The sequence below is a fragment of the Protopterus annectens genome, chromosome 6.part0 (assembly GCF_019279795.1).
Source record: "Protopterus annectens isolate FY-2018-M chromosome 6.part0, PAN1.0, whole genome shotgun sequence".
Classification (NCBI taxonomy): domain Eukaryota; kingdom Metazoa; phylum Chordata; order Ceratodontiformes; family Protopteridae; genus Protopterus; species Protopterus annectens.
The window spans coordinates 194,817,668-194,844,942 of NC_056737.1; the positions used below are offsets into that span (position 1 = coordinate 194,817,668).

The window sequence follows — 27,275 nt, forward strand, 5'->3', positions numbered from 1 at the left end:
AAGATAGACAAACAACTTTATGATATGCTACTAGAAGAAATTATAGATAGGAAAACTTACGAATTTTTAAAAGTGACCAAACCTAAAACTCCCATCATTTTTGGAATACCCAAGATCCACAAAAATGTAGAAGATCCACCGCTTAGACCTATTGTCTCAGCAGCTGGTTCTAAAACACTTCCACTAGCAAAATTTGTGGATAACAAAATGAAACACATTTGTACAGAAAATTCGTACATATTAAAGGATTCTTGGGATTTATTGAGGACTATAACTACTGAATTATTTGATGATAACCTTATTTTTATCACCATCGACGTGATAGACTTATTCACATGCATTCCGCATAACGAGGGTTTGCTTATGTTTGAGGACAAAATATATAGTGACACAAAATTAACTTTGTCAGATAAAAGTGCTATCATGAATTTAATTGATATGGTATTAAAATACAATTATTTCATGTTTAATGACGAATACTATCAGCAGGTGCAGGGTATATCTATGGGGGCTGCGTGTGCACTAACATACGCCAATATAGTTCTAGCTAAATGGGAAGAGGACTATATTTTAAATTCTGAATATCAGAATAATTGGTTACTGTATAGACGCTTCCTAGATGACATGGTTATTTTTTGGATAGGTGATATGAATAAGTTTGATGAGTTTTTCACCTATATTAATAATACAACAAGTTTCCTAAAATTTACTTACACTGCATCTAAGGAAAAACTTCAATACCTGGACATAGAAATATACAAAAAGACAAAAGATTTTGAGTCCAGGATATATAGGAAAAAAACATTTTGTAATTCGTATCTCCATTATACTAGCGCACACCCCTCACATTGTAAAAAGAACATTGTCAAAGGACAATTTGTGAGGGGTAGTCGTATGACTAGTTCAAATGAGGACTACCATTTGGAATGTGAACTTCTTGAAAAAATGTTTATAGAAAAAGGATATCCTTTATTATTTGTCCAAACAATAAGGAAAGAAGTTGATAAGGGTAGAGACAATAAATTTCAACCCATTAAAGGGAGAAAAACAGATTATTGTGCCAATGGTACACCATTTGCAGTAAGGGACATTAATAATTATGAACAAGCATTAGTTCTGGAATATAATATGACCAACATAAAATTTGGGGAAATATTTAGAAATGAATGGGAAAAATTTTCAATGTTTGTAGATACGGAAAATATTAAGAATATTACCCCAAAATTGGTTTACAAAAATGCAAGGAGTATGAAAAATATATTGGAATCAAACTCGAATAACATAATTAATAAAGTCAGTGGTAATACAAGAGGCACAATAAATAGGCAGTCTAGGATGGGAAGTTTTAGGTGCGGCCACTGTAACCAATGTGAATTCATGTTAAATATGAATGAAATAAGTGTAGTTAATAGACACATAACTATAACAAATACAAAATTCTACACTTGTGAGACTAAGGGAGTCATCTATTTGGCGCAATGTAAAACACGCAGTTCATTTTATATAGGTAAAACGGAACGTGCCCTGAGAAGAAGAATATATGAACATAATTATGAAATACAGAAATGTAAAGACACTAATGCACTTTATAGGCATACAAAAGAATGCCCAGAGGCCAAATTTGGATTTTTCGTCCTTGAGCGGGTTAGTAAACAATTGAGGGGAGGTTTATGGGAAGAATGGTTAGCCTATAAAGAATTATGGTGGCAAATAAGGTTAGATGCCACGAGAAAACCTGGTTTAAATGACCACATATCACTAACACCAGTGTTAAAATTGAGAGATGCTGATATTTAATATAGTGTAGTACTGGACTTAACCATTGGATGGCAGCATTAGTTTAGATCAGACTAAAAGTTTTAATGGGACACATACCTTGGATTATATTTAGTTTTAATTATTTATTCATTTATATAGAGAGACATATACATATATTTTATTTCATAATAGGGTTTTAACAGTATTAAAATTATATCCAATTATTATTATGGTTTAACATTATGATACACCACACCACACACATTGGAAGGTAAAGGATATTTTTATTTAACAAGAAAGATAGGCGTATGTTTTAATTCAAGATTCATGAGATGCATTGGTTTTTGATTTGTCAATTGAAACACATCTCAGTGGATAGGTTGTTTTTAAATTTTTATGAGTATTTATACTGTTGATTGTTTTTTTTGTGGTTTGAATCTGATGAAGTCCTGGTTTATGTTGGACGAAAACGCAATTGTTTCAAAAGAGCGTTTATTTTCTGTGGAGTCCGTTTTGTCTAATAAACTTTTCTGGACACTACTTTCTCTTCAAGATGTCCTAATTGTCAAGCTTGTAATTCTATACATATGTGTGTGTAAATACATTATACATACATATACATATATATATATATATATATATATATATCTCTATATATATATCTATATATATCTATATATATATATATATATATACAAACAAACATGTACACACACACACACACACACACACACACACACACACACACACACACACACACACACACACACACAAAGTTTTGCAAGAGGAAGGGTTCTCCTAAGATTCCCCAAATTTCAAATAGCTGAAGTTTTAAGTGGATTTAAAAAAACACTCTCACCTTCAATTCATCAAATCCACTTTAAAAAGCAATTTTATATGGAGGCAAGCCCCCCCCCCCTGCACTGCACTCCTCATGCAGTGGGGCTTCACCCCTCCCACTCCTCCCCTTATTTAAATACACTGATTCCATGAGCACACAACTGTGAAGAAAAGAGTAGTTGAAATGAAACTGATGGGTTGAAACGTCCTATTAAAACTGGGGAACTGTAAGGTAACCAGACAGCACAGATAACCTAGGCATCTCTTTGACTGACTTCGCCAGGTGGAAGAACACTGACCAGAAACAAATGTGGTCTCAGAAAAGATCCCCCGCAGGCCCACACAAGAGGCTCTGGGCAGAAATCCTGCTACAGAATACCCTCCAAGTATACAGCAAAATATAAGAACTGAGTCACTCAAGGACAGTGGCTAAAAGACCACTGTGGGAATGTGGGAATGCACTCAGTCAAGATCTCAGGATCCATGACATCAAATGTGACCAAGAAATCCAAAGGGATCTAAGATAACTACACTAATCCCTTTCCACAAGGAAGTCAATAACCACCCTAGTAATAGCAGTCTCAGTACTGTGGTGACCCCTGAATCCACACTTGTAAAGAGACCATGATCTGTAAAGGAAAAGTCATCTTGTATGTATACTACTTTACCAATAACCTTACTAGTAAATGATAGGTTAGAGAGACTGTGGAAAATTTCCTGGCCCTGCATACAAAATGTTTTCTTGAAGAAATAAGGGAGGAAAGCCTCTTTATACACTTTTGGAAAAAAGCATGAGGCCTCAGGGATGAAATTACAATCTGACAAATAACGGGACTGAAAACATCAAGATAAAATCAACCTAATTGGGACGATATCTAGTCCAAATACAACAAGCCAAAACCCTGAGATCAGACTCACAACCTCAGAATAGTCTGGATACTAAAAGTCCAACAAATTCCATGAATGATTGCTACCCCTAGTGAAGGCCACTCTATACAGCTTCATGCCTTATCCAACTGTGTTCAATTAAAAAAAAGATATCATCACCCTCACACTCAGGGACAGAAACAGCTTTCCAGTTTATAAGGCAAGCTGGAGTGCATGGCCTATCAACACCACACAACAACTTTGCTGGTCTATAAGAGGTAGTGGGCATCTCCCTGAGTAAGGAACATTGCCATCTTATGGAAGATGTTTGACTGGAAAACAAAACAGTGTTCATCATGTTTGAGCAAGTCCTTAAGAATACCTTTCCCTCTCTATCAACATGATCAACAACCTCAGTGATGGACCAGCACCAGCTTCTCAAGATCGTCAGCGCTGTACTCCACAGGAAGCTGGTCAAGGGCAACAGGCAGGCTAGGATTAATCAGATCAGCTTATAGGTCAGATGATCTAACCAGAAGAAGGTCCATATTGAGGTCTGTCTAGGAAAATGATTCCTCCAACTTGAATAACCACATATAGCTAGGCAAAAAATCAAGCAAATATCTTTTCATGAGTTATAGACATAATGAAATGAACAAACATAATCCTATAATTAATTGACAGGAATTATTTAACCACAGCCATAAATCATAAACCCACATGTCAAATTCACCAAAAAATAATTACATTTGGGTGACTCAGGACTGAATCAATTAGCAATTCCATGAACTCTCATAGGAAAACCATGACATTTCAAATGAACAGTAAATGAGAAGGGACATACAGTTTGCTCCTACTTCCAAGATATAATCAAATTAGTTGTTGATACTGTTAATTTTTTAGTTGACTCCTAAACAGCCATCACAGTCAGCAATCCCTGGGTTTTAGTATAATTTCTACCATCAGTTTTGGACAGATACTGAGGAAACAATAATCCAATCCCACAGCCACGGTTCTGTTCACAAAATCTGTACACATCTCCACACTGGGTGGCCAAGCCAACTGGTTGTGGCTTCCTTCCTTTGCATCCTGAAATCTCTCTCTTTCCAGTTCTGAATGGAAGGTACTTCTCTTCAAAGCAGAACACAGTACTTGAAGCTGTGGTGCCACTGCAGCTGATGTTAATAATGGCCTTCCCACGTGGTGCATAAACTTCCTACTGGCATCACCAATGGCACAGCTTCAGGCTCTGTAAACACAGTAAATCATCTAAGCTGTGCATCCACAATGAAGGGTAAAGGAGAAGAATTGAAAGGTATACCTCTACCTCACTATCCTTCCATAAGGTTCTCTGGTTGTATGACCACTGTTCTTTCCAGTGCTTCAGTGAACAGGTTCAGAGGCAGAAATTATTTAACTTACTTTGAGGTTGTGTGTCCTTGGAACAGGTTTTTACAATGGAGATGTAAGAGTTATTACTTTCAAAACCCTTTATGAAATGGGTCTGCTCAACTGGGTTGCTCAAAAAAAGCTCAGTAGTTACAAAAACAATATTCTTCTTATGTTAGGGCAAGCAAAACAATCTTGCAGCACTTTTCCCAACAGGGGCATTTACATATGGAATCTTGTGCTGAATTTCACTGTCTACTTTAAATGTTAAAGACAAAAGGTTCCTGATGAACGAAAGGTGCCTGATTGCCTTCAAGGTCTGCTTGAGCGCCCTAAAATTTGGTAAACTTTTGCAAATGTAGTCACTAGCTTGCAGATCATGCTTGGTGTATTTGTGTGAGTAACCAGCACAAAGTTATGAGGGTACTGGAGGTCAGTGCTGACGTTTTGGGTATTTTAGTTCCAGATGTATATGTCTCATCTCTGAATAAGACCCTGTCCATTCTGAATAACAATTTAATTGAGTAGACAATTTCTCAAGAAGATCAGAATGACCACTAGAAAAAGTGAACAAAATAATGTCATTGATGAGTCATTACAGATAATGCTGACATTCACTTTTGGGTCTATATTACAAGACCGAAGACGCATTCTTTCAAATGCGTCTTGGTCGAACTTAAAAGGCTGAAAACGCAAAATATCGAAGCAGCTGTTAAGCAAATTCTTTCCCTGGGAAAGAATTAGCTTGGCCGCTTCTGTACTTTGCCATTTTCGGCACTGTAGTACGGTCTTGCAGTTGGTATATTTAAGTAAGGGGGGTGTGGGGGGCAAAGCCCCCTACTTAATGTAATGTTTGAAATTGATTTTTATTTATTTTTTTGTTGGAACAGCGATTTTTTTCCCTTGGAAAAAAGAATCGCTGTTCTGACACTTAGACATTGTAAGCTTTCGCTTATATAGGGTCGATCAATCACCATTCACTTTAACTTTTTCATGCAGATTGTGGCACGGCAAACTGCAGATCAGTTCACTGAAATTACCAGACCATACCAAGCTCATAGAAAAATCCTGCTCACTGATCTGAACAATAAATTTCAAACATTAAAGTATCCTGCTATCAATATGGGCTTTTTAGAGATGCATCAATTTTCAGTGAAACATTAAAACCAGTGTTATAGTGAAAGGGGCTCAAGACATAAGTCTTCATCACTCTCATTTCTATGAATGGCTATATAGATGCTGCCGTCATGGAAAAGACTTGTGTCAAGTGTGAATTAGGCAGGTTGGCTAAATCCTCTTAGATTCAAAAACGTCAGAGTGAAACGCCTTTTTCAGGGCCTGTACAAGTCCCAATATTGTTCCCAGCACTTTTCTTGGATCTGCCTAGCAATGAGAACCATGTTATCCTACAACAAAGCCTGAGTCCACAAAGGGATCCTACAAGCTTTCTTCAGTGCTGGGAAGTATATGTTTTTGAAGACTACAGATAAGGACATCCCTGTAGCAGAGACTAAGGCAATGCTTCATGAAGTACCATATGCTGACCTGTCTCATTTTTTTGAAGGTAACAAAAGCAGTGACATTGCTCAAGTCTCCTAGAAGGTTCCCTTTCTCTGAACCATGATTCTGTGAAGCTGCAGTGGTATGTTTACAGCCTTAAGAACTTCAGCTTGTATGCATTCTTATCAATCTGCAAGACTGCTCTTAAGCATGCTTTACAGCACATCTTATTTCTTCAGTGGAAGGAACACCAGCAGGATAGTGTCTTAGGAGAAATGTGATAGTGACACATGTCATACAGAACACACTCACAGACCAGGATTACCTGAAGGGGAGCCTTCCAAGCATACCTCTCAGTTATACAGATTTTTGCAGAATGTCCAGATTTTTGCCTCACACTTTTAGTCCATTTTTTATAAAATTGTGGTTTTCCATCAAATTAATGGCAAATCATTAAAGATTGAAGTTAGAAAATAATGACAGACATTTAAGTTTCAGACTTCACACTCTTCAGAAAAGTCATTCTAATACAAAACCTGTTATTCTAAGTTTGTAAGAGCAATATTTAAAAAGTGTCCATATTTTTGAGCCTTTGTTCCACTTTTATTTATGACTTTGTCCAGATTTCTTGCTCTAAGAGGTTGAGAGGTATGCTTCCTAGTAGTTTGAGTAATTTTAATTTCCCTCTAGTTGTCTTAGACCATCTGTCTGTAGGAGGAAATTAGGACAAAGCAGGGCCTTGAACTACCAACAACCCCTGGAGCATGGAAAAGGATCCGCATAACTTGCTCATCAATACAGAGGCAAACCTTCCTATTTCTATTTTGCCACCATTTCTGTTTTAATTTTCTGATTTTAGTTTTGAGCTTCTATTAAGCTGTTGGCATGCCTCTTCTATTAAGCTGTTGGCATGCCTCTGTCTTTTATTGCTGCGAGGTGTTACCATGTCATGTGTTGTGAGCTCTACTTTTTAAGTTAAGCAGGTTTTGAAGTGCAGTTGTCATTTTAATCAAAGGAGTTTTAGTAATGTAGCCAATGGACTAAGCACATGCTGAGTGAATGGTGATCAAACTCCTTAGAGCACTCTGCTTGGCGATACTGCTGAAAGAAGTCTTGAAACAAAGTAAATCTGGTGCTAAATCTAGTGTGCACTGACTGACTGCTTTTAGTACTTCTGTTCATTATACAGCTGATGATACAGTTTTTTGATCCTAAGCTCTAACAATGACATATTCAGGAAATGACCAGTATCTCAAATAAAGGTTATATTCGTTATGTTACAGATTTTGTAGTAATTAGAAAATACATGAAAAACATAAAATGCTTCACCCAAGGTAGTTTATGTTACATCACTCCTGTCTGATGACATAGAGATATATTCAGTTTATACAATCTGCCCTTTAACTGCATTTAATATTTTACATTAATTCCCATTTGTCATCTTCCTTCCTCCCTAATGTTCTTCTTGGAGGAGTAATTAAATATACTGATGTCTCGCCTTACTCAAAAGTACTCTCCCATACTCAGTCATCTGAATGGTGTAACATGCCATCTCATTACCACTCTGTCTAGAACACTTTCCTGTTGCAGTAATTACAAATACAACATTTATTAAAAAGCTTATACAATTTGTTTTACAAAAAATGCTAAATGTGTTGTTAGTAGCGGCCAAAAAAAAAAGGCATACAGCTGGCATTAACTACAACTCCTCTATGCTGCACAATAATACCACCAGCAAAACGAATGGTACACATTCAGGTACTTACAGAGAGGATCCACAAAAAGGACACTGGGAGGCACCAGACTCAAGCAATAAAAACATTAAAACCTTTATTATTAACGCTTAACAGAGTCATCATGTTTCTGTCCTCTGACACCAGGACTTCAGATAACCATTCCATTACAACTACAATCTTATATACCCAAAACACCACTTAGATACAATTAGTTAATTAATTAATCATTCAATTGCAATCTCAAGCTACCCTAAACCATTCATACAATAAAAATAAAAATACTTTCCACAAGAATTTAGTCTGCTTGTATATGTATATTTTATACTAAAAATATGTAAGGTAAAAAAGCTTGCAAATAAATTATTACATACAAATAAATTATTACAAATTATCTATAAATATGCTGTTAAATGAATATTAAATCAGTAAAGCCAATTAAAATTTTTCAAAAACAACAGTGCCATCTACTGGGGTAAAACATACAAAACTTGACTTTGTTCTTAGTTACAGAGAAAAGGAAGAAAATGTGAAAACCATCAAGACATGGCAGACAGAGCTATGAAATGAGATTTAGTGGGATACCTGGGTAAAGAAAACAGATACAACAGTTTTGTATTGTATTATAACTAATGCATTGTTTTGTTGTCTCTTTATGTTGTATATGGTTGCCAGCCAGAAATATTTGTCCTTCCTTGGCAGTGGGTCAAATATGACCTTATCAATTAGTACATCACGCCAGTAACAAACATTAAGTAAAGAGACAAACAAATACGCAAGCAAACAATCCAATGATGACATAAAAAAATAAGTAAGCAAGGACAAATGATTCTACTGGCACTGCTGTATCACATAAAAATGGAGAGGAATAGCTGCATGGAATCAGAAATACCTGACAAGACTAAATCATCCTCCGCAAGGAAGAGTAAACCTGTCTGGTGGACACCTGCAATAAACAAACTCTATAACAAAAGGAAAAAATTGTTGTCCAGGACCAAGAAGGAACAGGTGCCCAACTGGAAGCAACCTCTTCTTAGCCTGAACAAGCAAATAAGAGCACTAGTGAAATCCTCCAAAGCAAGCTTCAAGTCCAAATTGGCCACATCTACTAGAGACAATCATAAAGCCTTCTTCACATATGTCCACAATCTCAAAGGAAGCACCCAGATTTGTTCAGAACTGGTGGTCAAGGATACCACATATACAAATGCCGTAGCTATAGCAAACTTGCTGGCTGACATATTCAGCAAAAATTTCACCCCTCTGTAGCCCCCATCAGTAATCAGGACATCCACAGTGCCTGCCCCCTTCCCCTTATATCTAGGGAACAGGTCATCACTGCTCTCTCAAAGGCAAAAAATACAACCTCCATGGGACCCGATAACATCCCAGGCTGCATCCTACATGAACTCAGGCAGGAACTTGTAGCACCATTAGGTGCCCTATTCAACCAAAGCCTAAGTACCGGCTTCATCCCAGCTGAGTGGAGGACAGCCACTGCCATCCCTCTGCAAAAAGGTGGCGCATCCACCAATCTGGGAAATTATAGACCTATCAGCCTAACTAACCTGATCTGCAAGGCCATCAAATGCATTATCATGGCCCTCATTAACAAGGACATTGGCAACCTCCAAACGCTCAATCCCACACAATCTGGCTGCATCAAGGGGAGGCCATGTTTGTTAAATTTGGTCGACTTCTCTGAGACAGTCACCAAAGCCATGGATGAGGGAAAGACAGTACACACCACCTACACTGACCTGGACAAAGCCTTCAGCACTATTCCCCACTCAGGCATAATAGATAAACTCTCTCAACTAGGCATCAATCTGTATGTTACCAGATGGGTAGCTAACTGGTTCACTGATAAAACCCACCTAGTCAAAATAGGGGGAGCCACCTCAAGCAGTAGACCTGTAATGAGTGGTCATCTAGTGGCCATTTCAGAATGTCTGCCCCTGCTACTTAACACTGGTTATACATTTGGATTTATCATGTTGATACTCTCCCTCCTTACTTTTTTAATTTATCTACCGTTCTGCACAGGAAATATTGCAAATGGAGAAAGGAAAATGCCCCAAAAAACATTAAAAAAGAAAAGAAACCCTGTACATAGTGCTATGGGGGGACAAACACAATATGTTACCCTCTTCTACAGGGGGCATGAAGCCAGTGAAACATCGCTTTTCTTTTTATGGATCCATTGGCAATAAAAAGAAATCTACAGGGAATGAAGCATAAACTGACACATGAAAGAAAGACAGTACAGATAACTGGGAGGAAAGGGACACTATTTATATAAAAAAAAAAACATTACTAATCATGGCACCAACTACTCAGTTCCCATAATTTCTTCAGACAGAAGGATAACCCCAACACGCGCACACACACACACACACACACACACACACACACACACACACACACACACACACACAAGAAACCAGATGCCAGCACTTCAGAAATATTAATTTCGGCAGCAATGAGCAAATCCCATTAGATCCTCCTGTCGAAGGCAGTTGAAAGTCCTGGAAGAGACTTGACAGGCAGTTAGTATACGGGATCAAGAAAGGAAATAAGGGCATTTTTAGGTTCACAGCAAAAAGAAGGAAGGAATGTACAGAAGTGATCAGGCTATGGAAAGCTGGAAGGGAGATCACAAAAGTCTGAAAAAAAACAGAGGTACTGAATGAATGCTTTGCTTTATTCTTCAAAAAGGCAAACAAGGGGAGGGCAGCATGGTGAGAGGGAGGCAGGGCAAAATAAGAAGACTGGACAACCACCAGGACAGACAGGAAGGAGTTTCAGAAGGATCTGGCAGACCTTATGGAGAACAGATCACAAGGAATGGATAAAGCCAGAGGACTGGAAGACAGAAGTGTGGTACTCTTGTACAAAGTGTGTGTGTGTGTGTGTGTGTGGGGGGGGGGGGGGTTCACGGAGCTACAGGCAGGGCTGTTAGCTTAACAACAGTGCCAGGGAAAGGCGTGGAGACAATCCTGATAAGAAGACTGGTAGCATATCTACAGGACAACTGTCTTGAAGAGAACAACCAACCAGACGGGTTCGTGGTCACAAAGCACTTTCACTCAAACTTGATCTAGTTTAATGAATCTGTTACAGATGAACTTAACAGGGAGTAACTACAGTCACGGTCTATTAGGACTTCAGGAAGGCCTTTGACTCAGTCCCAAACAGATGCCTGATGGAAAAACTGGAAGGGTTGAGGTAGATTTAAGACAAGAAATGGGACAGTTATATGGATCAATGATAGGACAAGTAAGGCTGTGATGACAGACAGCTGATGTGAGAAACTTAGAAAGGGTTTAGTGGAGTACCACAGTGGTCTATCATGTTTCCAGTACTATTTAGAGTGCTTGCCTTAGATACATCTGTAGGAATAGAGAAAGAGATCAACCTCTTTTCTGATGACCCAGAGACAAATGCAACAGTAAAAGGTTGTATGAAGAGTCTAGCAAATGCTGTTGAAAGTCTAAACGAGAGAGCAGAAATGCAGTAGTTATGTAATTAAGTGCAAACAAATTCAATGAACTTAGGGTTGGCATAATGGCTAAAACATTTACCTTGCAAAAGGTTCTCACCTTTGAAAAGGCAACTGGTTAGACATAAAATGGCCCACATGGACAGCTAGCCTGGTACTTACCTCTAAACACTCTAGCCACAGCAATGCTGACAGTGAAGTATTAGCTAGAAGGGTGAAGGTGATGACAACAGAAAGAACCTACCTTTAAGACAAATAAAAAATGTTGGTCTGCAGCTACTGAGATGCACATAAAAAGATACCAACTGAGGAAAGGGATCAGTGTTAACACCAGCTGTTATCTAACAAATACAGCTGCATGTGCTTCTTCTACAGTCACCAGGAAACTGTAAACAGATGCATGTCTGTGCATCCTTCCTCTGCGATGTGCATTTTCACCAGGTGTTATGGTTTCATTAGACAGCTAAAAGACATCTCATCAGTGAATTGTCGGTCCTTTGACTTGCACGTAGGTGTGTATGCTATATGTGAGTGATTGTGTGTGCACGTGCCTGTGTACGGTATGTGTAGCTTGTGATACTCTAGCAGCCTATAGTGCTGGGATATGCTACACTTTCAGTGTAATCTTGAAGTGAATTAAGTGGGTAATTGTATAAATAATGAATGAACACATACATGTCAGAGCCAGGTAGTGGCTGTAAAAAAGATACAAAATGTAACAATATTTTTCACTTGAACACCTAAGGCTTTTTAGAGAGGTAATCCAGATTAAAGATAAGGGGCATGCCACACAGCAGAGGGATGAGATGGGATAATGCAGACATGCTTAGGGGAGGTTTACATAGTTTTGTGTACAGAGTCATAATGTAGCCATAAACCTCAACATTTAAGAAGAAAAAAAGCTCAACATTTGCAGCATGACACTTGTGACACTCAAACTGGTCCAAGAACTGTCTGTCCATGAACTAAATTTAGCACCTTGCTTAGGCTTCAATAAAAAGGCGCGTCAAAGGTCATCTTGTGGTAAAACTGAATAAATAGTACAGGTATTCAGTGTAAAGGATAAAGTACTGAATGTTACTTGAGCCAGTCAAAGTACGGCAATGAATTAAATAAAAAAAGTGGTTGTAAGCGATTTCTGAGATGCAATGCAATCACAGCAGACAAAAAAGCCACGCATTCCACTTACCAAGTTCAGGTTTCCCAGTGTAAAGTTTCTCTGACAGGAAGCTGTGATCCCTGAAACTCTGTACCGTATTTCCTACTGCAATAACTGACACCATCACCAGCCAACTGCGTAGCACATTCAGAAAGCGACTCATAGCGATATTTCTTTAGTAACTACAGAAACACACAAGTAGATATTCTGTGTCAATGTGCAGACTGCAAAAATATAACTAGAGTTAAATCACAGACATTAGGTTCTTTTTTATTAACAAAGTTCTGATGGTTTAAAATAGCTGCTCCTTTTTATGTCTGAAATTTCAAATTTCTAGTTGTTTCTGTGAATCTATTAAAAAATCAGGACCTTATCTAGGCACAAGCACATGTGCCACTGTTCCTCTTCAAACCTTAGCAACAACATGACTACACCTGAGGTATCATAATCATCTTTGTGAAACATTTGTTTTGTCATGAATATCTTAAATGTATTTGCTGGGGCTCTTCTCCCCAGGACTTCATTGAAAATGGTCTTTACCTAGTTGGACTTTTCTGGTCAAAAAAAGACAGAATGACAGATAGATAGAGAAGTAAATAAATAAGTAAGTAAAACTCTTCAGAAAAGGAACAAAAATTCATCTTCCTGGTAGCACGATGCTCCACATATAAATAGGCGATTTCCTTTTGTTTTTGGCAATTGATTGTGCTTGGATTTAGTCCCTTAGTCTTATTTCAAGAAAACACTAAAATCCCCTTGGTGTCCATCTCCTATGCTACCTGCTAGGTGCACTGTCAATAAATAGCAGCACGCACTGGTTCAGTAGTGTGGCTACTAATAGCTGCTTGGCAGCCCAGTGAGAAGTTACCTCTTGCAAGAGTCAGAAAATAAATACATTAATTAATAGTTAACTAGAATAGTGACGACCAGACAGTGTTTACCAGGGAGAAATACAATGTTTTGATATTCATTTTTCTCCATTATTTTGGCTTTTTCCAGCATTGTGAGATTCAGCAAAGTGACAACCAAACAGTGTTTACCAGGGGAAAAAAGCAATGTTTGTTATTCACTTTTCTCCATTATTTTGACTTTTTCTAGCATTGTGAGATTCAGCACTGAAAGTCTCAATATTTCCATATGGAAGCAAAGGTCCCAGTTCATTTTCTGACTACTTGTGAATTTGTCTAGAGGAGTTCATTTATTTCCTTAATGTTACAGTGCCTAATTTTCAGGAATAATGTACAAGCTTTTCCCAGTTATGTGAATATATGAACTTGCAATGGAATCTTTCAAATTATGGAGGAGTTCTCAACTGCCAACCATGTTAGCAGACCCTGTTCAAACTACATTTTGTTAACAGATGTGGTCATACCTGAACTGGAGGTAAAATCAGTTTTGTGGTCTGGCCACCATTGCTACTGCATTTCTCTCTTTATCTCCCTCCCTTTAGCTTACGTGGTATTGAGCTGCCTTAATAATTTATTGACTGAAGAACCTTTTCTGCTTGGGACATGGCTGTTTTATTGAGATAGTTTTAAATGGATTGCAGAACCAATGATCATGATACACTAGTCTATGTCTAAAGTTCTTCAGTCACCTTTGCACTAGGCTAAATTATCCTTATTTATGACTGCATTGTTCCTATCATTTCTTAGCTGAGCATTCAGAAAGCTCAGAAGGGAAAAAGTTTGTCCGGAGAAATTTCTGCCAGCATCAATCACCTACTCAAGCTTTCTTATGTTTTCAGGACCAAGCAGCCAACATTTTTGACTCTAAGGACGCTGCACAATTCTCCGTAGGTAAGTTTACCAAAATTAGTCTTTTTTGTTCCTTTTCTGATCTTAGCACTGATCACTGTGAGACCTCCTGGATTATGATGACCACACTGACTTACAATAAGGAGATTATGATAGTTATTTCACCTTTCTCTGAATTACAGAAGGGTCGACCTTGGTCTTATAAAGTTTGGTACAGCTTGCTTGGGGATGCCAAGTCCAATTATTTTCTATGGCTTGCATGCTTCTTTGCAAATCAGTGTTACTTACATTATAAGAAGAAGCTCTCTCCACCCCTGGTTCAAAGACACCCTCATATATCTAAAACACATGAAATTATTGCTTTGTCTCTAACCATCCTGTTTACATGAAAGGTTACTTAGAGTGCTTATATAAAGCCATATTGCCCAACTAGCATCTGATCAATCCTTATTGGTCTGGCTTTACATCCAGGCCCAGTACTGACACAGTCCATTTAAGATTTACAACTGGTGAGGGCTCATCTCTTATATTCTGTTTTGGTCCTCCTTGAGCTCTTGGCAATATCTGAATTCGTGGACCATGAGAGACTTCTTCAAAGTTTGCATCCCCACTGCGAACTTCTTGAAAAAGTCTTTGTTTAGCTTACCTCTTATACTGTAGGTTATGCTCATTGGGTGGTGTAAGGACTGAACTCTTCCTGAAGCCACCTATTCATGTGCGAGTTTCTTAAGGGCTTGATTTTGTCTCCACTATTGTTTAGGATATATGCAGTGTGCTTCCAATACATACACATCCTACTTTACCCATTTTCCTCAGGATTATGTGCCTGACTTCACCTTCTTCAAGATAGACCTGGGTAAGCTGACAGAATCTAAATCTACACAAGACTAAGATAATGCTACTGTCTAACCATCCTAGCTTCTGCATCCATCACCATTAATTCTTAATGGGGGTCATAGGCTAGAATTTGTTTCCAAGTTCAAAAATCTTAGAATGTTTCTAGACAGCATGCTCATACAAAAGGACCAGGGGACAGCTGTTAACAAAACTGTCAATTTTTCCTCTCTAGAACACCTCTAGAATTTAACATCCAGTACTGTGCTCTCACTGAAAAGCTGTTACTAGTGTACAGCTATTTTCCTGACATGACTTTTGCACTGGTCTGCATCTTTAACACTTTGGAATAACCTTACTCATTCACAGTGGTAGCAGTATTCTGTGGTCAGTATGTGGACTGGAACATCTGCTTGCTTATTTTAATTACTACTTCTCTGTGCTTTTTCATTTCTATCCAATTGAGTTTACAATGAAATGATACTTGATGAATTCCAATGATTTCATAATGACATTTCTCTATAGCGCTTAGGTTTAAGTGTCTATATAAAGAATGTCAAATGCAAGGTAAAAAAAAATATCAAAAAAGAAGTCAGATGTAAAAAAGTGACAGAAGTGAAAAGTAAATGAAGGATTCAAGGAAACAGAAACAGGAAAGTTGCAAAGAATGTGTGAAGGTAACAAAAGCTGTTCATAGCTACTGAGAGACTGGCCCTCTGCCTTTTCCCCTGCTGTGATACTGGAAAAGGATAAGTGTTTATTTTTAATTGTTTTCTTGCACTTCTGTTTTACTACATATCTCTGTAATCTTTAACACTGTTTTTTGCAATTGGTGCACCTGTTTTTAGTCTCCCTTTTGTTGTCTGATAGAGCTGAATATTTGTTACTGTTTGTGACCCTTCAGTTTGTAGTGAGATCTTTTGTCTAGACAGGCCTAGCTGTTTTTCTTTGTGGCAAAAAATAATCAGTCTGGTTTAATCTAGTTAAAAGCATTCCTGCAAAAACAGAAGTTATGTACTTACCATAACGTTCCATGTGAGTTGTTCATCTCGCCTTCATTCTTACACATGGGTTCGGAGCCAATCCATCCACTCCGAGTCGGCCGCTTTACTAGCTGAAGATCTCAGAGTAGCTCAAGGCCAGGTCCTTATCCCATGATGCTCTCTGTCCTACCTCAGATCTAGTTTGCTGAACCCAGCATGAACAGGTATAACTCAATAAATACTCCAACTGGAGTAAGAAGTCCCAGAACAAGACCACCAGACCCCAAGTCTACTCATTCTTCGAGACCCTGGAGGGGGAAGGCGGGTGGGAATGTAAGAATAAAGGCAAGATGAACAACTCACATGGAATGTTATGGTAAGTACATAACTTTTTTATGTGAAGTTGTTCAATCTTGCTGTTCATTCTTACACATGGGTAGCGTCCCAAGCACCCTAATCCTGGGTGGTTCAAGGGAGTATATTCCTGAGGACAGTGGAACCAAAGGAAGCCCTGTCCACTTTGTAATGAGTGATAAAGGTATGCGGCTTAGACCAAATGGCAGCTGCACATACAGTGTCCAAAGGCAATCAAGCCGCATAAGCAGAAGAAGTGGAAACAGCCCTCGTGGAGTGCGCCTTAACACCATGCTCTAATGCTTGGTTTGCTGAAGGGTATATAAACTTAATGCAGTCAGTTAACCATTTGGAAAGGGTAACTTTAGAGACTGGTAATCCTTTCTTAGTGTCAGCATGAGATACAAAGAGTTGGTCAGATCTTCTGTCTTCCTTTGTCCTGTCCAAATAAAATCACAGTTGTTTGTGGACATCAAGTTTATGCAACATGTACTCCAACTTATTAGAATGATTACTGAAAAAGGGTGGAAGTTCAATAGTTTGATTCAAGTTAGTTTCGGAACACACCTTTGGCAGGAATGAAGGATTAGTCCCAGTGATACTCTGTCTGGATGGAACACCAAATATGGGGGTTTGATAAAAAAGGTTTGAAGCTCAGACACTCTACGTGCTGAAGTAATGGCCACCAAGAGAATAGTTTTCCAAGAAAGAAACTTCAACTGGCAGGATGATGCAGGCTCAAAGGGGGGGGGATAATATGTGACAACACAAAATTTAGATTCCAGGGAGTAAAGGGTTGTCTAACAGGCGACCTAAGATGAATGGTACCCTTCAGGAAGGCCCTACATAATCTGTGAGACATCAAATTAGAACCTTCAGCTCCGAGGTGAAAATTCAAAATTGCAGCCAATTGAACTCTAATGGTGGCAGCTGCAGCACCTTCATGAAAAAGTTTAGATAGGAATTTCCAGGATACTGGCAATCGGAGCAACATAAGGATCAATATTATTTTGGGAGACTCTAAAGGCAAACCGCTTCCATTTACTAGCATACAACTTTCTGGTGGAAGCCTTATGCGAAGATACAAGAATGTGCTGTACCTCTGAAGAAAAATCATGTGACCTGGCTAGGATGAGAATCGGAGCAGCCAAGCTGTCAGTTTGAGGGAACGAAGGGAGGGATGGAGGGCCCCTGACAAATGTGTCAGCAGGTCTGGAACTGGGTCCAGAATCCAAGGTTCCTCCAGTTGATAGAGTCGGAGGAAGGGGAACCAAATCTGATGAGGCCAAAAAGGGGCTATTAAGATTACAGACCTTCCCAGGCTTTTGGCTTTCTGCAAGAATTTCAGAATCAGTGGTATAGGTGGGAAGGCATACAAGAGTTTGCATCCTTGAGATCTATAGCGCACATCCAATTTCCCACTCTGAGGAATCGGAGAACAGACTGAAGCATGACCATCCGGAACCTCTCCTTCTTTACAAATGTGTTGAGTCTGCTGAGATCCAAGATGGGCCTTCAGTCCCCTGTCTTCTTTGGAACTAGAAAGAATCTGGAGTAAGTTCCAGATCCTATCTGGTCTGCTGGGACTGACTGGATGACTCTTTTTTTCCTGCAGCCTCTGGATTTCTATGGCTGCTTGATCCCTGAGACTGGGTGGAACGTCTGGGATTTTTTATCCCAACAGGTGGGTTTTCTAAGAATGGAATGGTGTAACCTCTGGTAACGATGCTTTGTACCCAAGAATCTGTTGTAATTCCTAGCCAGGCATCCGGATACAAAGCCAAGCGACCCCCGACCGCCTCCAGAGTAGGACAGTTGGGCCTCCTTTCAGCAGCGCTGATAGGGCTTACCAAGGAACTGATCCCTGTTGCCCTGGTTCTGTGGACCCCCTCTGCTGCCGGGGCGGCGTCTTCCATTATTAACCCCTCCTCTACCCCTGGAGGGGTGTTCACTACGTGTGTTCTGGAAAGCTCCTTGGGACTTTCAAAACCACATTCTTCCACCTTTCTGCCCTTTGGGGTATGGTCTAGTAGGGGTGGAAAAATGGACTCCTACGGCAGATACAGTCTTTCCCTCTTGCTCACACCTAGTGAGAGCCTCCTTGACTTTGGGCCCCAAAAAGAGAAGAGCCATCGAATGAGGTGTTGACAAAGGAAGACTTGAAAACTTCCGCAAAGGAGCAAAGCACATCCAGGACTGTCTCCGAAGAGCTATCGCTGAACTCGCTGCACAACTCCAACCATTGGCTGCATAGGAAATGAGCCACATGGACGAGTTCACTATGGAGTTAAGGGTATTAAGCTGGGTTGTCACCTTCTCAGAGACAGCTCCATCTGTACTACCCTGCAGAGTATCTCCAAGCTCTTTTAGGAGATCTCTTTGAAGACGGGTAAAATGAGTCAAGTAGTTAAGCGATCGCATAGGTTCATAGGTAGGTACTAGGCTATTAGCCCTAGGGCCTATATAAGCCTAGCCAAAAAATGTACCCTGGCTTTCACCACCCAAGAAAATTATTTTCCTGTGCCCCTGTTGAGCAGAGCCACAGAAGTGATCCCTGGGGTGAACTTCCCATTTCCCATCCAATCATCAAGATTTTTCTTGAAGAGTGCTAATGAGGAGCTCTGTTTGACATAGATAGGTAGTCTGTCCCAGAGTATGGGAAGTCTCTGGGACAGGAATCTATCCCTCCAGCATGTTCTGTTTATTGTGGTGACAAGGTTTAAGTCCCTACAGCGTGTAGATCAGAGGGATTAGGATTTTTTTAAGTAGAGCATGTCCAACAGCTCTGGGTTTGACATAGCTTTGTATGTTAGGCAGAGGTCACCCCTGAGTAGGTGATATGCAATGGAGTAAAGCTGTAGTTTTTTGAGACATCTGCGTAGGGCATCTGTTTGAGGCCAGTAATCCTCTTTGTGAGGTGTTTCTGTGGTCTTTCCAGTTGTTGTAGATGTCTTGTGAGGTACATACCAAAAAGGGCATTGTACTCCATAATGGGTCTAATGAGTGATGAGTAGAGGGGAACAATGACCTCTTTTTTTCTGGATGAGAATCCTTTTGTGATGAGATGAGCCATGTAGAAGGATTTCCTGACCACTGTGGCGATGTGATTATCAAAGGAGAGACTACTGTCCAGCTGTGTCCCAAGGTCTCTTATCACATTTTCGGCATTAAGTAGACTACCAGCTATGTGGTAGTTCATGGGTACAGAGTTTTTACCAAAGGGGATGACAATACACTTTTTGGCATTGAGCTTCACGCCATGGCTTTGACACCGGGTATCTGTCTCAGTGAGGCCCTTTTGTAGTTTGTCCACATCGTTAGGAGTTTCGATTATGGCTCCTAGTTTGCAGTCATCTGCAAACTTTGTTAGCCAAAGACCTTCTGTGTTAGCCTGCACTTCAGAGAAGTAGATACCAAACAGGAGAGGACCCAGGACTGAACCCTGTGGTACTCCACTTGTCACTGGTCTGAAGTCGGATTTGGAATCCGCTACTTTCACAGTGTGGGTTCTGTCCATGAGCCAGTTGGCAACCCATCTTGTGACATAGGGATTTATACCTAGTTTAGTGAGCTTATCTATAATTCCAGAGTGGGGGATGGTGTTGAAAGCCTTGGCGAGATCTAGATAAGCTGTGTGAATCATTTTACCTTCATCTATGGCTTTGGTGACTGCTTCAAAGAAGTCAATCAGGTTTAGGAGACATGATCTGCCTTTTACAAATCCAAACTGGGTAGGGTCCAGAGTTTGGAGATTACCAATGTCTTTGTTTATGAGTTCCGCGATGATACGTTCCATGGCCTTGCAGACCAGGCTCATCAGGCTAATGGGGCGGTAGTTCCTGGGGTCCGTCGTGGCTCCCCCTTTGTGGAGTGGGATGACCATCACAGTGCGCCATTCAGTGGGTACAAAGCCTGAGGTGAGGCTATGACTGAACATGGTACTTAGGTAGGGTGCCAGTTCATTCTGTAGTTCGTGGAGAACGCAGCCTGGGATATTGTCAGGTCCCATGGATGCTGTGTTCTTGGCTTTGGAGAGTGTGTTTTTTACCTGTGCAGCCGTGATTATAGGAACTTTGCATTCTTCCGGTATAGAGATGGGCCCTCTAGGGGGTGAGAGGGGGGTAAAGTTAGCACTGAACCTATCTGCTAGGATGTTGGCAATATCAGTTGGTTCTACATATTTAGTGCCACTGTGCTGTAACTCAGAGCAGATCTGAGTGTTCCCATTGAGATTCTTGACATAGCTATAGAATGCTTTGTGGTTGTCTTTACAGTCAGTGGCAATTTTCTTTTCATAACTACCTTTGGAGGATTTTATGAGGGATCTCAGCTTCTTACTGAGGTTGACCAGGGAGTTCCTCCAGTCATGGGATTTTACTCTTTTTTGCAACAGTTTCTTTCTTCTGTTGTAGAGTTTGTTTATGGCAGAGGACCACCAGATTGGCTTCCTTTTTTGGAAGATAACATCTTGTTTCTATTAGGGATAGCATGATCCATGCACTCGTGTAAGTCCTTATAAAGTGCATTTGTGTAGGATTCAACAGTCATACCTCTATTGTCCGTCTGCATGGGTGTCGTGAAGTTTGCCACTTCTGTCTTAAGAAGTGTGAAGTTGGCTTTGGAGAAGTTTTTTACAATGGTTTCCCTAATTGGGGGTGGGGGTGGGATGTGGATGTCTAGGAATTGACCTCTGGTGTGGAACACTGGTTTCCCATGTCGGTAATGACCAGGTCTATGATATTGCTGCCCCTGGTGGGGATGTGAATAAGTTGATCCAAGGCGTTGGAATTTATGAATTCTAGAAAACGTTGAGCAAAAGAGTTGGTACATGAGTAGTTTTCCCAGTTAATGGTGGGGTAGTTGAAATCGCCCATTATTAGGGTGTTGGGTTGTACCCTAATACTTTACAGTGTATCAAGAAATGAGGAGTGGGAATCCTGGGGCATGGTGGGGGGTCTGTAGCAAGCTACAATTTGGATTGCAGTCTTGCCCAGAGTTAGTTGCACTTGGATAATCTCGGATGCATTATGCTGTGCAACTAGCCTGGAGGTGTGGATATCCTTAATGAATATGGACATGCCTCCGCCTTTAGTGCTTCATTCTGGGTTAGGTGGCCGAAAGGTGTGGTATGAATTGTAGCCTGGTAATGCAGGGGTGCTCTCTGGAGCTTTGAACCAGGTCTCTGTCACTGCACAGATGTCAATGTTCTCCATTTTAAGGAGTGCCTCGAGTGAGTGCATTTTGAGGTTTAGACTTCTAGCATTGACTAGCATTACCCTCAGATTTGGATTGCTTGTACCTGTTACGGTAGTGAATTTGTCATTTGGACCTTGCCTACAAAAGGCACTATAGGGGTGACAAGAGCCTTAGCCAGTATCCGGAATCCTAAGGGCGACAGGTGCAGGCCATCTCTGGCAAAGCATCGTGGTCTGTCGATCATGTCGTCCCAGGCAGACAAATACTGGATCCCCTTAGAATGACACCAGAAACTTAGCCAATTGTTGAAGTCAATCATTTTGTCCTTCTACTGTGGTATCATTCTGGGTGATGGCAGGATGCTACTCAGGGTTAGGGTCATACCTGCCTGGGATATGCTTCCTGATGGAAGCATAGCAAAGGTTGCAGAACTAAAGATGCTTTTCCTGTATCTGTCCATCATCCTGGAATCCCTATTAGGAGGATGGACAGTAGAAGAGGTTTCTGACATCTCTTTCTTGCTGGCCGCCGCCACCACCATGGCATCAACCGGGACTCCCTTTGTGAGGAACATCTTGTCTTGGGGGAGGAGATAAACTTGCTAGGATTCTGAGGGACCGGTTCCATAGTATCAGGAGACTCCCACGCCCTTCAAGCAACCAATTCCATTAGCTCATCAAAGGGCGGAGTCACCCAGGAGGTGGAAGGTTGAGACCCAAAGGCCTTCAGGAGCACCGACTCATCCTCAGTAGGGGTAATGGACTGCCAGTCACCCCTCTGCTTAAAGACTTCCAGGATATGAGCAAAGGAGATATCCTCCGATGGGGATCATGGGGACCCTTCCGATTCCTCTAAGTCAGTGTCTGATGTCAAAGACTCCTGCAGGGAATCTAAATGCCTCCTCTTACAAAGTCTCTTCCTGGGAACCTCATCAGTGGGAGCTTCTGGTGAGGTCTCAGTAGAGCAAGGGTCACCCAATGGGGTTACCTGAGGCTCCAGGTCTCAACGCTTTACAGGGACCTGCGATGTAGAGGCAGAAAGAGGCACTTTAGGGGAGGAGGAGGAGGGCCCTGATGAAGTGTGTGTCTTGGATGACATAACTCTCCTCACAGCATCGAAGGCACCACTGCTCCAACCCGAGGAAGCTGTCGGTTCCAAAGAAGATGGCAACTTCCCCCATGCCGAGACAGTGGGCTCTGAACCAGAAGCCCCAAGAGGAAGGGTCGGAACCGACCCATCGGTTTGACTCTTCCCCCCAGAACTGACCAGAGAGTGTTGGCTCCCAGACTCTTCCAATGGAACCGAAGAAGTCAGGGTTGACAGAGCCGACGGCACTGCAATAAGCCTTGGCTCCGAAGGCACCACAATCATCAGATCCTCCTATCCTGGCTCCAAAGGCCCTGCTCGGCTTGGTGGAGGAGTAGTCACAGAAGGTGGGATGGTCTTAGGCCCCGAAACTGGTTGGTTCGAGGCTGATAACAATTTAGCCAGTGCCGGGTTCTCGAGAAGCCTCTGCACCACCCGGTCCACATCAGAGAGGGTCCTCGAAGAATGAGTCGAAGGAACAGAAGACGCCACCGATTGAAGGATAGGCGATCTCAAGGTTTCGGGGACCAGCTCCAAGACCGGGGACCGGCTCCAAAAAACTTGCTCTGTGCATGGCTCCGAAGAATGTGGAGCCGGCGACCGCAGCTTCACGGTAAGCCTTGGAGCCGATGACTTGGGCTCCGAGGAAGCCTTAGAAGACTTCAACCCCTTCGATGACTTGGAGGTCTGGTCAGCCTTGTCCAAGGACTCCTGAAAATCTGGCTTCAATAAGCTTCTATCCACCAGCTTCCTTCGTCTCTCAAGTAAAACCCTACTACTGAAGGAATGGCAGATAGAGCAATCCTCCTGGAGGTGAACAGGCCCCAAACAATAAACGCAATTCACATGGGCGTCCGTGAAGGGCATCTTCTGCCCGCATTTTGGATACTTTTTAAAACCAGATTTTTGTTTCTCCTTATGGTCTGACATATTAGGAACAACACCACCGTAAACACTATTGAAGAGAACAAGGTTACTGAACAACCAATCACACACAAGACACTGCAAACTCTAATTACTAGAAACAATTCTAAGTTGTCAGATCGCTGAACAATGTCAACCTAATCACAAGATAGAATATATATATATATATATATATATATATATATATATATATATATATATATATATATATATATATATATATATGTATATATCCAAAAACTAAGCACACTACTAGCTAATAACAATATAACACACTATTATTATATATAAGCGGAATAGGGATTAAACTAAAGAACGGCCAAAGGCCTAAGAAAAACCGCTCTGAAAAGGATGAAACTCGTCCAACTTTAAATAAAGAAAGGCGAAGGCTAACTAGCCCAAAAAACAGTACAACTGTAAAAAAATTATATTACTATTCAGCTATAAGCAGAATATTGCAAAAAAGATGAAACTATGTAACAAACTGGCCCAAGCTCTCCGACGACCTCTGATCTGTTGTAGCGGCAAACTAGATCTGAGGTAGGACAGAGAGCATTATGGGATAGGGACCTGGCCTTGAGCTACTCTGAGATCTTGAGCTAGTAAAGCGACCGACTCAGAGCCGAACCCATGTGTAAGAATGAACGGCGAGATTGAACAACTTCACATTTGTTATTTTTGTTGTGTGATAGAACTGAATATTTGTTACTTTTTGTGACCCTTCAGTTTGTAGTGATATCTTTTGTCTAGAGAGGCCTAGCTACTTTCTGCCACAAAGAAAAACAATCAGTCTGGTTTAATCTAGCTAAAAGCATTCCCGCAAAATTACTTTTGATTGGATAATTGGGCTGGTTTCTGTTTCTCTGCCTTTAATAGCCAGTGTTTTAAACCAGTTATACTTGTTTGCTCAAGCTGTTCATAGCTGCTGAGAGACTGGCCCTCCACCTTTTCCACTGCTGTGATATTGGAAAAAGATAAGTGTTTATTTTCAATTTTTTTTTCTGTACTTCTCTTTTACTATATATATCTGTAATCTGTGCAACTGTTTTTTGTCCCAGCCACCCACCCAGTTGTTGTGGTGGTGTTAAATCTTGGTGGCTTTGAGTTGCCCGCCTCTGGTATAAAGCTGATACGGGACACTCCCCCCAGTCACATTACATGAGCTCATTATACTCTTTATAGTGAGAACTTAGTAAAGGCCCACCTGTGAAGCTTCTGAACCTTGACTTATCTCATTATCTTCTGTCTCTTCACTTTCTACTACAAAAAAAATATATATACACCTCTTTCTTCTTCATTTTGTTGTTTGCCATATGTACTACTGCTTGTTGGTAGCCTCACTAAATTGATGACAGGATTCTACTGAATCACTGCTTTATTAGTGCTGTCTGTTACTGTTGTGATTTGTGAGATATTGTTTCAAAACAATGTACTGATTAACTATATTTCATTGCTATCTACTGCAATTCATTACTGTTTAACTGCATTTTACTGCAGTTCGTTGCTGTTTAACTGTTTTTTTTTTCATACTGCAAGTGCTATTCTTTTGACTATAAGTGATTAATCTTTGCTTCATTGTGAGCTTTTTCTTACTGAGTTCTTTACCTTAAAATTGAGTAGCATAGTTTAAATACAGGTCTGTAGCATCTAGACCTTCAGCAGTAACAGCACCAGTACTTATTAGTTATGACCACCCCTCCTGGTATGATTGTAGGGCAATTTCCTTTGCTTTCTCTTGCTAACCTGGTGCACTTGAGCATTCTGAGACAGTGTGGCAACTGTCTAATGTACACAGACAACCCTCTCCTCTTACCTCCCAACACTCATACATGTGAGAGATGCACTTGTATCACCAAACTGGAAGCAGTGCACACTCCAACCAAGACGGGACTAGCTGGTCAAGAGGAGAAGGTCAACACCTACAACTCACTACATAGAACACACAGCCCTCCAAAACACCAACCACCACAACCCACACATAGAAACACAAACCATACACCCACCTTCGCAGAGGGTCTCAATAAAAACTTACCCAAACAACAGAGACTCCCGAGACAGAAACGCACTCCACCACCACAATACAACACCAACCCCAGAACACATAGATGACCACCACAGTGTGCCCCTCAATCTAAGCTCTTAAGGCAAAACACTTTGCCCAATGTACTAATCATAGGAGACTCAATTGTGAGGCACACTGATGTCCCACTCACTAGGTTGAACAAGGAGAAGGTGACAGTCAGTTGTCTATCAGGTGCAAGGATCCATCACATAACACATGCACTCAGGTCACTCCACAACTAGTACAAATATGACTTAGTCATTGTCCATGTGTGTGTGAATGACCTGAGATGTACCTCTGCTGTCACCCAGAATGATACCACAATACAAGCAGAAAATGATTGACTTCAACAATTGGCTAAGATTCTGGTGTCATTCTAAGGGGATCCAGTATCTGTCTGCCTGTAACAACATGATAGACAAACCTCAATGCTTTGCCATAGACAGCCTGCATCTGTCACCGCTGGGATTCAGGTACTGGCTAAGGCTCTTGCCACTCCTATAGTGCCTTTTTTAGGCAGTGTTCCAATGACCAAAATTCCACCTTAACAGCTACAAACAAATGCAATCTGAGGGTCATGCTGCTCAATGCTAGAAGTCTAAATCTCAAGATGCACTCGCTCAAAGCTCTCCTCAAAATAGAGAATGTCGACATCTGTGCTGTAATGGAGATGTGGTTTAAAGAGGCAGAAAGCACCCCTGCGCTCCCAGGCTATAACTCATTCCATACCTTTCAGCTCCAAAATATGGCCAGAAGCTGCAAAGGCGGTGGTGTCTCCATATTATTAAAGGATAAGCACACCTCTAGACTGGTAGCCCAGCATAATGCATCCAAGATACTTCAGGTACAACTAATAATGGGTAAGATGGTGATACAAGTCATAGTCTGCTACAGAGCCCCAAACATGTCCCTAGACTCTCACTCCAAGTTCCTAAGCACCCTAGAGTCTATCAAGGTCAAACCCAAAACTCTCATACTGGGTGACTTCAACTACCCTTCCATCAACTGGGAAAACTATTCAAGTACCAATGCACAAGCCCAATGCTTTCTGGAATTTATCAATTCCAATGCCCTGGTCCAGCTCATTCTGCCCCCCCCCCCCCGAGGAAGCAACATCCTCAAACTGGTTATCACCAACATGGGAGACCATTGCTCCCTGGTTAAATCTGACCACAAACTGATCACCATGGAAATCTCTATCTCACCCCTGCTAAGGTGACCACCCTGAAAAACTTCTTTAAAGGCGTTTTGGGCTTAGTTGTTTGTTAGTACAGGCTGTGTGTCTGAGCACATGTCCCAGGCCATCATAGCTTAGCCAAAGCCAGTATAGC

At 40.9% G+C, this 27,275-nt stretch overlaps 1 protein-coding gene across 1 annotated transcript in view; it reads right to left on the bottom strand.

Annotated features, from left to right (window-relative positions):
• The window catches only part of ERG28 (ergosterol biosynthesis 28 homolog), a 108,000-nt gene that overhangs the window by 43,697 nt on the left and 37,028 nt on the right, over positions 1 to 27,275 (bottom strand). The window contains exon 2 of the mRNA XM_044073486.1: positions 12,779 to 12,930. Within this exon, the coding sequence (XP_043929421.1) occupies positions 12,779 to 12,911 (133 nt within the window). The 5' untranslated portion in view covers positions 12,912 to 12,930. The remainder of the gene's footprint in view (positions 1 to 12,778; positions 12,931 to 27,275) is intronic.